The sequence below is a fragment of the Halichoerus grypus genome, chromosome 14, assembly GCF_964656455.1.
Source record: "Halichoerus grypus chromosome 14, mHalGry1.hap1.1, whole genome shotgun sequence".
Lineage (NCBI taxonomy): Eukaryota > Metazoa > Chordata > Mammalia > Carnivora > Phocidae > Halichoerus > Halichoerus grypus.
Window position 1 is genome coordinate 18,662,008 of NC_135725.1, and position 12,820 is coordinate 18,674,827.

Sequence of the window (12,820 nt, forward strand, 5' to 3'; positions counted from 1 at the left end):
TCTTTGTATTTAATGAGAATTTTTTGTTTAAAGTCTAATTTTCTTCTAAACTTGGTATGGCTATTGCAGCTCTCTTTTGGTTACAATTTACATGGTATATCTTTTTCCATCCTTCCATTTTCAACTTACTTTCATCTTTGACTCTAAAGTCAATCTTTTTTGGACAGCATATAGTTAGATCATATTTTTTTTTATCCATTCTGCCAATTTCTGCTTTGTAACTGGAGAACTTACCCATAAGTATGTGTTATACATATGGACACATTATGTGGTAAGCTCTTAATGTTTATTGAATCTATGAATATTTGTTGAATGAATGAACAAACAAATGGACATTCTCATGTAGGTCCATACAGTCAAAAATGTTAAATTATTATAGTACCAAATTTAGCAATGCATATGTATATTTCAAACGGTGCATGTCAAGCCCAGGTGGGACTATGAGGAATGTTAGGGTATTTGAACATTAGAAAACCATACATGTAATGTGATTTATAGCAATAATAGATTGAAAGAGATTAACTATATGAAGACAGCAATGACCAGGAAGGAATTTCTTATTTAAAATTCATTGCCCATTCTAGATTTGAAAAAAAAAATAACAATAACAAAGAACTATAAACAAACTAGGAGTAGAAATGAACATCCTTGGTTTGACAAAATGTGCCTTTAAAAAACAAAAGAAAGGGGCGCCTGGGTGGCTCAGATGGTTAAGCATCTGCCTTCGGCTCAGGTCATGATCCCAGGGTCCTGGGATCGAGTCCCGCATCAGGCTCCCTGCTCCTTGGGAGCCTGCTTCTCCCTCTGCCTCTCTCTCTCTCTGTCTCTCATGAATAAGTAAATAAAATCTTTAAAAAACAAAAAAAACAAAAACATATGTTAATATTGGTTCTTCATGGAGAACTCTTAGAAGCTTTCCCTTTAAAGTTAGAAATGAGGGGCGCCTGGGTGGCTCAGTCGTTAAGCGTCTGCCTTCGGCTCAGGTCATGATCCCAGGGTCCTGGGATCGAGTCCCACATCGGGCTCCCTGCTCGGCAAGAAGCCTGCTTCTCCCTCTCCCATTCCCCCTGCTTGTGTTCCTGCTCTCACTATCTCTCTCTCTGTCAAATAAATAAATAAAATCTTTAAAAAAAAAAAAAAATAAATAAAGTTAGAAATGAGACAAGGTTGCCTACAATCCCCTCTTATATTTAGCATTGTATCGGTGTACTTAGCATTGAACTGGAAGAACCAGACAGTATAATAGGAAACAAAAAAGAAATTAAGTCTTAAATCAGAGAAAAAAAGAAAAAGCAGTATGCATTTGCTGATTCTGATTATTGTCTACAAAGAAAGTCCAAGACAATCTATAAACAAACTTCTTTACAAGTCGACATTTTTCTAGAGAATTTACATTAGTGTCATAAAGACAAATTTTAAAATAGAGAAGTGATGTAATAGTCTTATCCAAAAGAAGATTCTTTTTTGGGACACCTGGGTGGCTCAGTCGTTGAGCGTCTGCCTTTGGCTCAGGTGGTGATCCCAGGGTCCTGGGATTGAGCCCCATATTGGGCTCCCTGCTCAATGCGAAGCCTGCTTCTCCCTCTCCCACTCCCCCTGCTTGTGTTCCCTCTCTCTGTCTCAAATAAATAAATAAAATCTTAAAAAAAAAAAGGATTCTTTTTAGTAGTTGCATTTTAAAGTGTACTTAAGAATTTTTGAATAATTTTTATAATCAAGTTACATATTTTTTTCCTGTAGAGCTACAGAGACTTCTGATGAGGTGGAGAGCCTGCGACCCCCTCGATTCTTTAATGAGGATGGAGTTATCAGACCTTACAGGTTGAGGGATGGGACTGGAAACCAGATGTTACAGGTGGGTGAAGAAATATCTTACACATTAAGATTAATTTAGTCAAGTTCACTTTATTAAAAGTAGTTAAATAATATTTCAAATATATGTTAGATTGTTTGGGTTTTTGTATGTTTTACTTAATTCTGTTTATAAGTTTCTTATATTTACTTAGGTTTTAATGTACATTTATTTACTATAAGATCTTTTTTTCTTTTTTACAGGCATCAAAAAGTTTGATATGAAAACAGTTAATGCATGACTTTGCAAGTGAAAGCCAACAGTAGATTTTAGTCTTAAAATTTACAAACTACGTACAGCTGTTTCAGTATTTTGAATACAAAGAAAAGCTTTTGTATTGGTAACTTTTTGTATAGGATTTTAGTGAATCCGATCTTTTTATAGGGTATCCTTAGTTCTGTACTGGATTTGCTAGATTTGTTGAAAACCATTGTGCCTTATGTACCCTCATAGTTGGTGGTACTTATTTAACCAATTAAACCATTTTTGTTTAGGGTACTTCCTTCTGCATATCAAGCCACTAGTAGCTTTTACACAGTTCTCGTGTCCACTTGGGCATGATTAAGGAAAAAACCAGTACCATTGCTGTTGGCTAATTCTTGGGTTCTTAGTCTTTTCTTTTGAAGATACTCCACTGGCCTTGACCCTCTTCCTGCCTTATGCTTGTGTAGTCCTATTTAAAATCTGTGGAATCTGATAAGCAGTGCACATGAAAGCCAACATCTTTTATTAAGGAAAATTAGATTTGAAACAAAAGACCATTTAAAGGTAGAATATTTTATCTAAAATAATAGATACTTTTCTTACTTTGAAAACTGGACTTTTTAAAATTTGGATTATGGTGTAGGTAACATACCATAATAGATCATACCAATTTAAAGTTATTTCATCTGTGGTTTAGATGTGGACTACTAAATTAAATCATTTGTTTGCAAACAGACAAGGAGTCATTATGTATATATAGACTTGAAAATATTTGTAGTAATAATAAACTGTGGGATATGGTCCTTCCTTTATAGCCTTGATATTTTAAATACTGTCATGTCTAAAATGATCATGGTAAATATTTAAAACTTCAGTACTTTACCCACTACATGCAGAGTATATAATTTTGCATAAAATGTACTTCCATCTAATATAGTAAAACATAACCATTGAGATAATATGTATTAGTAAAGTGACAGTGTATTTAAAATGTTTTTAAAGCATCAAAATAATTGCATATTGGAACAGAAGTGGTGATCTAGGGAGAGGTTGTGCTCTAAAAGGCATTTTGTGCAATTTCTACAATGACAGTATATCATTCTTTGGAAGATGGAAATGGTGCAGAAGTCACCCGTGGTTAATACAATTGAAAATAAACTACTCAATTCCTGCCTTCCCTTTTTTAGGGAAGTAACATGTTACTTACATTAGTAGCTTATGTTAATAACATATTACTGACATTTTACTGGACTGAATATTAGATCACCTATTGAAAAACTAAAAATATTTCTTGAGAAACTTTTAATAAATTCAGTAAGAAGTAAGGATGAGTAGTGAGGAGAATTTAGAAATACATCCTCATTATTAGGAGATAGATTATGATAAATAAGAAAGCCATGAGATACCAGAAATTTCTCTCAGTTGATAACTTGATTTTAGTGACAAGTAAATTTATTTTATACCTTCATTAATGGTTTGCTGAAGCTTTAAACTTTGGGATTTAAAGGCCATGACCTTTGACTGTGTGTTTTAAAGGTACATATTATTTTTGGTAGGCCAGTTTTAGTACTAACTGCTAAAAGAGCTATTTAAATGACTTAAACCTCACAATCCTTGTTAGCTATTTTACTTGTTTTTCAGCAAGAGTATTATTAAACACAATATTAGCTGGAATACCTATAGGAATTCACCAGAGGCCTTAGGATGATTGTGGTTAGCATTGTTCTCTTACGGGTATAAGAAGTAGGTTGTTGGTTTGGTGGTAATGGTGCTTTTTTACTCAAAACTCTATTATTAGCAAATAGTTTACAATACATTAGTGCCAGTACTGTAGAAAAAAAGCAGATGACATAGAAACAGGATTTAAAATCTCATCTGGAGAGATTTAATCTAAGTGATTTAACATTGGTGCCTTAGAAAATGTTTAATACTTTAAATGTTTCTCCTTTTATTTTCTAATTCTCTAAAAAAAAAGGTACTCTGTGTTCAGTAAATTATATGGGCGTATATATAATTAAACATAAAATACACTCCTTGGTTGTATGTCTTTGTATCTAGAAAGAAGTACTGTATTATAGTGTCTCCTACGAGTCAATTCAAGTTACCTACTAGAGAAATAGAATAATAATTCTCATATATTCATGGAATACCTTACTGGTATCATCCAACTATTTTATCCATTGAGTGTACCAACCAATAGGTTTAGTCTTAGGTCTATTAAGTTATGGAATATTATATCTGTAATTACTGCCCTACTCAGATCTGAACTCTGCCTTAAGATTATTCTGACTCCTTGAACATTTCACAATTTTACATGTTTTGCAAGCATTTTGCCATGCTTAACTAACCTTTGTGCTTCTTTTTTCCTCTACCATGCTTACAGAAAATTCAGGTCTACAGGGAGTGGATTATGACTCACAGTAGCAGTAGTGATGATGATGATGATGATGATGATGATGATGATTAGTCAGACCTGAAATGTTAAATTCATATGGTCTTTGTCATTTTATTTGGAATGTTTTATTAACATGTTTTGTATGACTGCTACCATAATGCCCGTATGTCCAGTTTTAGGGAATTAAAATCTTTTTCCTTTTAAAATGTTTTTCTACGTATTTATAGAAAGCAAAGTAATTGCATTAAGCACAGAAAAAATGTATTCTACATCTAAAGTTAGGGCATACTATATATTCTAGCATTTGCTTACATATGTTTTGTAGCTTTGCAATGCAGAGTTTATCTTTAAGATTTAAAGTTAAACTTAATTATTTTTTAATGTTCACTAGTTTTATTTTCAATTATCTGCTTATTAGCAAAATGCCATTTTTAATATTCTCTGTAAATTTCTGGGCTGTAATGTAATGCCATTGCATAAAAAAAATAGTAATAGCTAGTCAATATTTTATATTTAGCATTTTAAAAGTATTTTTGTCAAATTTCTTTTAATAATAATAAACTTATATAACTTCAAGCAATATGAATTTGTTGTTCTATTCCAAAACCGTATAGGTTGTACTGCTATTATAAGGCGCATTCATGATTTGTTATGGAAGTTGGACAGTGACATAATTTATAGTCTTAGAATGAAAAAGGAAATTCTGTTCTTTGGTTCACTTTTTATTTCATTACATATGTATATATACAATGAACAAAGTTGGTTTTATAGTCATTATATTTACTTATTAACCTAAATATTCATATGCTATATCCCTATTATAAAATATTAAAAATTAATTCAGGACATTAGAAGAATTTTTATGGTAAGCATAATTACGTATGTTTGTTCTTGGTTATATTGGAAAATACTGTCAATGTCTCTGAAAGATCTGTGAGCAGAACTGTTTTTTGTGCACTGAAGGGTTTTCTTTAATTTTCAATTTAGATAAAACTATTCTGTCCTGTTTCACTAGTAAGTTAGATATACCAAAAAAAAAAAAAAAATCCTCTAAAGAGTGAATGAATGTTAGTGATATGATGGGTTTTTTGGAAGTTTTTATTTAAATTCCAGTATAGTTAGCATACAGTGTAAAACTAGTTTCAGGTATATGGTATAGTGATTCAACACTTCCATACATCACCTGGTGCTCAACACAGGTGCTCTCCTTAATCCCCATCACCTGCTTTACTCCTCCCCCCACCACATACCTCCCCTCTGGTAACCACCAGTTTATTCTCTGTAGTTAAGAGTGTTTCTTGGTTTGTGTGTGTGTGTCTCTTTTATAGTAATATGATGTTTAATCCCTATGACTGCTGTGCTTTGGGATCAACAAAGAAACATTTACCTTATTTATGTTAATCAGTTTATGTATATTGAGCTTATATGAATTAGATTTTAATAAATGCCTTAATTGTTCAACTTTTGGCTTAATTGATTCAGCCCATGATTTCTGAGTCTTAATTCTTAAGTTTACCAAGATTTTATTTCTATGTATCAGTATTCTCTATTTCTTAGAAAATGACTATTTTAATTTTTTAATACTGAGCTTACAAAAAAGGATGCTAAAAAGTATAAGACATTTCTTTTGAAATGTCTACCTGCCTAGCATTCATTTAAATTAAGTAGAAATCCAGGTTGTGTGTACTAGGACTAAGAACTTTGTGAGTGCCAAAAAATGTGTTTTCATCAAAATAGTATTATCTTTTTGGAATAAGTAAATACATGAGAACAGTGACCGTTGAAATAGCCATGACTGGGATCAGAGACTGGTATCTGGTCCCCACTGGTCTCTTTCACCCCTGGCCAAAATCATACAAAACCTACTCCTTCTACAAGAAGCTAGAAAGAACCCAGCCTGTTGTTACATATTGTTGTATGCCTTAGGAAAGAGAGGTCTGGAAATGTCTTCATTGGCTTTTTACATTTCAGCTAGACACGGGGCCTTTCTAAAAGGGAAAAATGCTAAACTTCTTGATTGCAAGGCATTTACTGAGTTTCCTGTGGTTGGTCTGTGACACTTAATGCTATGGTACAGTTTTCATAAAGATTTGTAAGAATTTATCTGGAAAAGTTCTGGATATTTCAGCATTGACTTGCCATTTTAATGCAAAGAAAATTTTAAGTAGGATTACATTTATTTAAAATCCCTTGAATAGTGAAATAATTTAAAAGAATATTCTAGTAGCTAGTAAACTGTCATGTGGCTCATGTGGTCCTAAGGATTCATCAGTCTTAAGTTTTTAACCCTTCTTAGAAGTGAAATATGTTCTTTAACAGTATAATTGCCCTTGTTCTTTCTGTTTTTGTTTTCCTGCCACAGTGAAAAAATCTTTTCAAGCTCCTTTGACCACAGATACTATTTTTCCAGTTAAAAAAAATTGTGTTGCTTTTATTAGAGAAAAATTCAAGATTTAAGATTGCACTATTCTACACTAATAAGCTCTTGTTGGAGATAAAGGACATGGACAAAAATATCTTCTTACTCCATCAAATAAATAGAAAATGATGTTCAATTTTGGCACTCTCATGAGATGAATAGTTCTTTTGTTTATTAGAGGCTCTACAATTAGAATTTTAAAATGGGACTGTTATCTAATGAGAAAGTCTAGTGAAAAAGCTGCATTTGAAAGATCGATTATGAAATACCACACCTATCCATATCCTTTATTTATATTCTGGATTTCTACATGGTCACTGCTTATGTACAGGAAAAGGGAAGGAGGGTCCGTCTGTCTTCTCTAAGGGAGTAATTACTCATTCTTTATTTGCCTTTGTATTTACCTGACACTTGAATAACATACTGAAAACCGGCAGGAAGAAAAATTCATAAAAAGCCTGGAACTGTGAACACCTGTCACCATGGATTAAATTTATAAGAGCAGCCTATAAATGAAATAAGATGAATTGGATATAGCAAATGTAAATCCAGAATAATACAGCTGTCAATATTCCTTATAAAAAAAAGAATAAATTTTAGTTTGTTTCTGTATTTAAAATAATCTGGATTTTATAAATTTTACTTTTTGAAATTGTTCAAAACACATAGCAGTGTTAAGTATTGATTTTTCAGGTCATGTTATTAAAATTTGCAAATGAAGCCATTCTAGATGTGACCAAGACGTCAATATTCAACATGAGATATATGCTATCATATTTACATCCCAAGGTCATATAAAGAATGATAGCTGCTATAGTAGTTGGTCTGCTTTAAGTCCTGTGGTGAAATTTAGCTTCATACTTCCCGATAGTAATGGGAGGAGGAGCAGAAACCACCGTCCTAAGTGTTGTGTACTCTTATACTGTACCTTCAAGCCTTTGGCTTTTGTTTTACAGATAATAAATTATAATAATTTATTATTTGTAATAGTAAAAAAATATTAGAGATTCTATGGGGTCTAAATAAGATACACAGTTATTCATTTAGATCAAGTAATAATTATGATGGACATATAAAAACATCAGTTTGATTATTCTATCCCTGCACCTTTGGGATAAATGGAGATTAATTAAAAATGTTTAGATTGTTAATTTCAGTGGCTGAATGTTTGAATTGATGAAGTGCAGTGAGTACACTTAGTACAATACAAAACATTACTGAAAGTCCTGAATCCGAGAAGAATAAAACAAATGATTTCAAATAGGTCTGTGTTAGGGAGCTAATTAGAATAATTTATAATTTCATACATAGGGGTTTATGGTTGGTTAGTTTTAATGTGGCAAACCATTCTCATGTATGTTATTATCTCTCAATCAGGGTGGGTGATGAATTTATTCAGCAACAGTATACCTCTAAAAAATGAGCTTAAAATTAAATGTCTAATAACTTTTAAAATTGGTTTTTAATATAGCCCTCTTTATTAATATAAATATTCTAAGCAGTGGACATGATAAAAGTATGTACTAAATTGCAGTATGCCATTCTTCAGAATCTTAGAGATACTTAAATACCTGAGCATTCAAAATAATATATTTATTACTAGTTTTTTTTAAAAAAACATAATCAGGATCGTCAGAAACTTAGCTAAATATATATATATAATTCTTAATTGGGTATGGTGTGTTTTTCTATCCTAAGTTATCATTTATCAATAACCTGTTAATCATATATGTCTACAAAGATTTTCTGAATGTAGAGCTGGGGATTTCTATGAATTAAAAAATTTAGAGACCCGCACTTCCATGAAAAAAGCTAATTCCTTTTGTGACTCAATTAGCTAACATTGATTCTGTCTACAATTGTAGTATTTTATAGGAGATATGAAAATTTTCAAAAATTATTTTTTACATTGTTAAAGTAATACATGCTCAGTAAAGTAGGAAACTATAGAAATAAAAATTATCCTGTCTCCCCGCCATTTATATTTCCTTTTTAATTTTTTTAACATGATTATAATCCAAATATATAAATTTCTGTTGTATATTTTTGTTATTGTAAGTTCTTAGAATTATTAACTTCTAAAGTTTAAAAAGAGTGATCTATTCATAGAATAATTCCCATTGTGAGGAAACTGGTGTTTATTTCTGGAATACATAAAAGCCAGCAGAATCTTAATTTTTATAATTTTTGTAGCTGTAACAGCTTTCCTTTCTTGTTTTTTGTTGAACATGTTTCTATCTTTTTAAAAAGTTTTCACCCCTTAACTCTTTGCCTCTTAAAATGAGTGTGTGTGTGTATGTGTGTGTGTGTGTGATCTTTGTGTCATTCACTGTGTATGAATGTTGTTAGCTGGGGTATCCCATGAGGGTAGTATACTCTTAAGCATTTCAGATATTTTAAATTTTTATCTGTGTTGTCTTTGAATCTCTTACATCTCTTTCCATGATATCATAGTTAACGATTATGTGAGTTGTTGTAGCAGGGAGGCTGTTTTTGTTTGTTGTATATTTCTTTTCTTTCAGAAATTACAGATGTTTATAATTAGCTTCAAACACTGCCTAAATGGCAGTTGGAAGATAACTGCCTTCAGCCGACGTGGTCTTTCCCTTTACCTCGGGAGGAGGATTACAACTGATCTGGAAGAAAGGGCTTACCATAGGCAGTCAGATCACCAGAGTAGTGCCGAACACTCTTCCTGGCTTCATCTGAAATTTTGAGTAAGTGGACAAGAACTAGGAGGCAAAGGCTCTCTGGATTTCACTCTTCATTTTGTAATTCTTCCCCTCCAGAAGCAGACTTCTGAATGGGATGAGAAAACTGAAGAGAGCCAAATCCTGTTATCCAGGGAAGTTCAAGCTCTTAGCATCCCAAATAAAGCAGATCCTATGGGAAAGGAGATTACCCATCCAACCTGGATGCAGTCTCACACTTCATTTATCAATTTAGCAGCGATCTCTTGGAGAGTTTTTGGGTACATCATTTTCAAAGGCCCATATTTTCCAACATTTAGTAGTAAGTCCCACTAACTTTATTTTGCATCAAAGAGTATTTCACTCCACTTAGAACTTTCCAGTATTACATAGCAGTACTTTTTGAGTAAGACTTTGAAATTATATCTTTTTCTGGAGGTGATGGTTCCACTTAGTGGAGTTTCCAGTTTTCTCTTTGTCTCAAGTATAAAATGATTTTTTAAAATTCTGTTTTCTAATCCAGTAACTTGAATGAGACCAATTGGATTTTTAAATCTTTTTCAAAAGTTTGTCATCATTGCATCCCTTAAATTTGTAAATATGTTAGAGAAGGATAAATACTATCAAAACAGAAAATTTAGTATATCCTCAAATGTTACACTCAGGTAGGTTCACCTGGAGTCTTACTCTCTTCTTACCAGAGTATTAGTTTAGAAGATCTTTAACCTTTATTTTAGCCAAAGATGCTAAATTGTAACTTGGGATTTCTTTACTTATGTGTTAGAGCCCTACCTTGTATGATTTCCCCTGGCTACTTCGGACAGCACAGAGATTTTCAGCATAAATTGAATTTAGTAAAGCTCATTGGAAACTTTTTTTAGTGTGTGCTCTAACAGTAGTGTTGTTAGAAAACATTACTATTACGTTATGCAGTCTATTTTTTATTGGCAAGATATCCCATGAAAGAAAGGATGTTCTCTCACCAAATGAAACTATTCCTTTTCATACAAAATTGAATTGGAGGCCACTTTCATTCATCTAAAAACAAACTTTAATGTCATCTATGAAAGGAAGCACTGTGTTTACTTTTTCTGTCAGTTAAGAGTCTTCAGTTATAAAATCAAATGAAATTGATACCCCAGTTACTTCTGAAGATGACTCTAATGAATTGTAATGTCAAATTTTCAGTGAAAAACTACCACTGTCAAGAACCGTGTAGGAAGCAATGTGGAGAAACCTATGTTAGGTATTTTGCGGCATTTCAGGTCTGAGGTAGTTGTTTAAGTTAGAGATATAATGAAGCACCAGTGTTGGAACATACAAGTATGGGAGTCTACATATTTCTTGTCAAGTAGAATAAATTGCCAGACTACTTCAAATTCAAAACTGCCAAAAGAGTAAATGTATAATTATATATGTATAGGTGAATTTTTGTTAGATGATCTAGTAGTATAGTTTATATGAATTCAAAGGAAAATTTAATGCCATGTATTTATTCTCTATACAAGTATTTGTTAAACTCTTATTATGTGTTGGACACCCTTCTAGATCTTAAGATTGTAGGCCTGAAGAGAGTAGTCAAGATTCCTGCTCATCTCTCATGAGATTATAACTATAATGACATTTACTATTCTCATGATTTGAGGATAAATCAAGAGCTGTGTTAGGGGCCAACCCTGTCATGTCAGATCTTCACAGTCTCCTTCCTGTTGGTTGATTAGCTGCTACACAGAAGGCTCAGAGGAACTGTAAGAATCAAAGGAGACATAAGATAAGCCCAGTAATCCAGAAAGATAACGATTCCTAGGTATTACATGACATTGAAGCACTGACACAGTACAGCTTGTGCGATATCTGAATCCCTAGTCCAGTGAGCTGCACTGGACTGTATGTAGTCCTTCTGTACTAATCCATTTTGACAATAGAAAGTGCGCTGCAACAATACCTGTGGCTCAGGGCCTGGATTCTGGAACCCAGTAAACCTGAGTCCAGTTCCAGCTTTTCCTTTTGCTAGCTTTATAATCTTCTATTATGCTTGTCTGACCTTAGTGTCCAGACTGTAAAATGGAGGTAACTGCACTACTTAACAAAATAACAGTAACCTTGGTGGTTTAAAATAATTAAACCAAGTGAGGTAATAAATATGATTATTAGCACAATGTATAGTAAGAACTCACTGTATTTTCATTATTTCAGGTGAATACCAGCTGATGCTAGTTCTTGGTCACTATTACATAAATTTTATGTTCCTCATTTGTCTCCTTTTTATCAGGATAAAAGCATCAATAAATCTTACCTTTTTTTCTTTCCTTTCAACATTAATAGAATACATGAAAAATACCACAACCATTTCCACACATTAATTGGTGAGCAATTGAAACAATAAAACCTCAGTAATTTGGACTGCTCTGAAATTCATAATATATTAGAAGAAATGGTAAAATGTTTAAAAGAAATTGTTGTTTTCAAGTATGGCTAGCATAATGGGTCAGTAAATATTGCATAGAGGTTCTGCTGGAATTATGTTACAGAGACTTAAAACTATCCACTTACATTATTTCTGACCCACCTCTGGCCCTTCTTCTAGAATGTATTAGGTAGGTTAATTAATGGTCTTCTGTTATCAGTGTACATAATTATGTCCTGAGCATAATTCTGTCCTTTGTCCAGACTTCTAATTGAACCAGTTGATGATAGTTCACATCTCTTAAGGTAATACTTGATTTGATTTTTATGTCACATGGTTATACTCTGCTTTCCTGCCCTAAGCTGTTAGCGTAGCATATCCTTTGGTTAACAATCAAAATAGTTCATTAGCTTGGGAGGAGACAAAGGTATGGGGGATTCAGTAAGGGCTAATTCCTCATCAGATTTGATGACAATGAGATTTGATTTTTTTTTTTTTACACCAACTTGCCTCACAGAATAGGCCAAATATCACTCCTTCACTGTTAAATGTGTTTATTCTATGATATATATGAAATCATTGAACTTTGAGGTAATGAATTTCTACTACATTTTATCATGAAGCTTGGTTGAATGCCTTATTTCTCCTGGGCCATAGCCCTCAAATCTCTCATATTTAAAGTGAAACAGAAAAAGGTTTTATCCCTAACCTTTATAATCAGATAACTCTAGGAAAGTTATACTTATTGATTACATCTTTCTCTAAAGATTGTTTTGAACAAGTTGTGTATTTCTTAAGTAATGGAGAAATGCTGGCATTTGCCATTTTAATTTACAATTACCTGCCTAAATTT

General features: G+C 32.6%; 1 protein-coding gene across 3 annotated transcripts in view; it reads left to right on the forward strand.

Annotated features, from left to right (window-relative positions):
- The window catches only part of VPS13A (vacuolar protein sorting 13 homolog A), a 268,847-nt gene that overhangs the window by 242,926 nt on the left and 13,101 nt on the right, over window positions 1-12,820 (forward strand). The window contains exons 68-69 of one of the 3 annotated variants that reach the window (XM_036103219.2): window positions 1,741-1,855; window positions 4,440-5,027. In XM_036103219.2, the coding sequence (XP_035959112.2) occupies window positions 1,741-1,855; window positions 4,440-4,523 (199 nt within the window). In that variant the 3' untranslated portion in view covers window positions 4,524-5,027. The other 2 variants (XM_036103220.2, XM_078061570.1) reach the window with 2 other exon arrangements.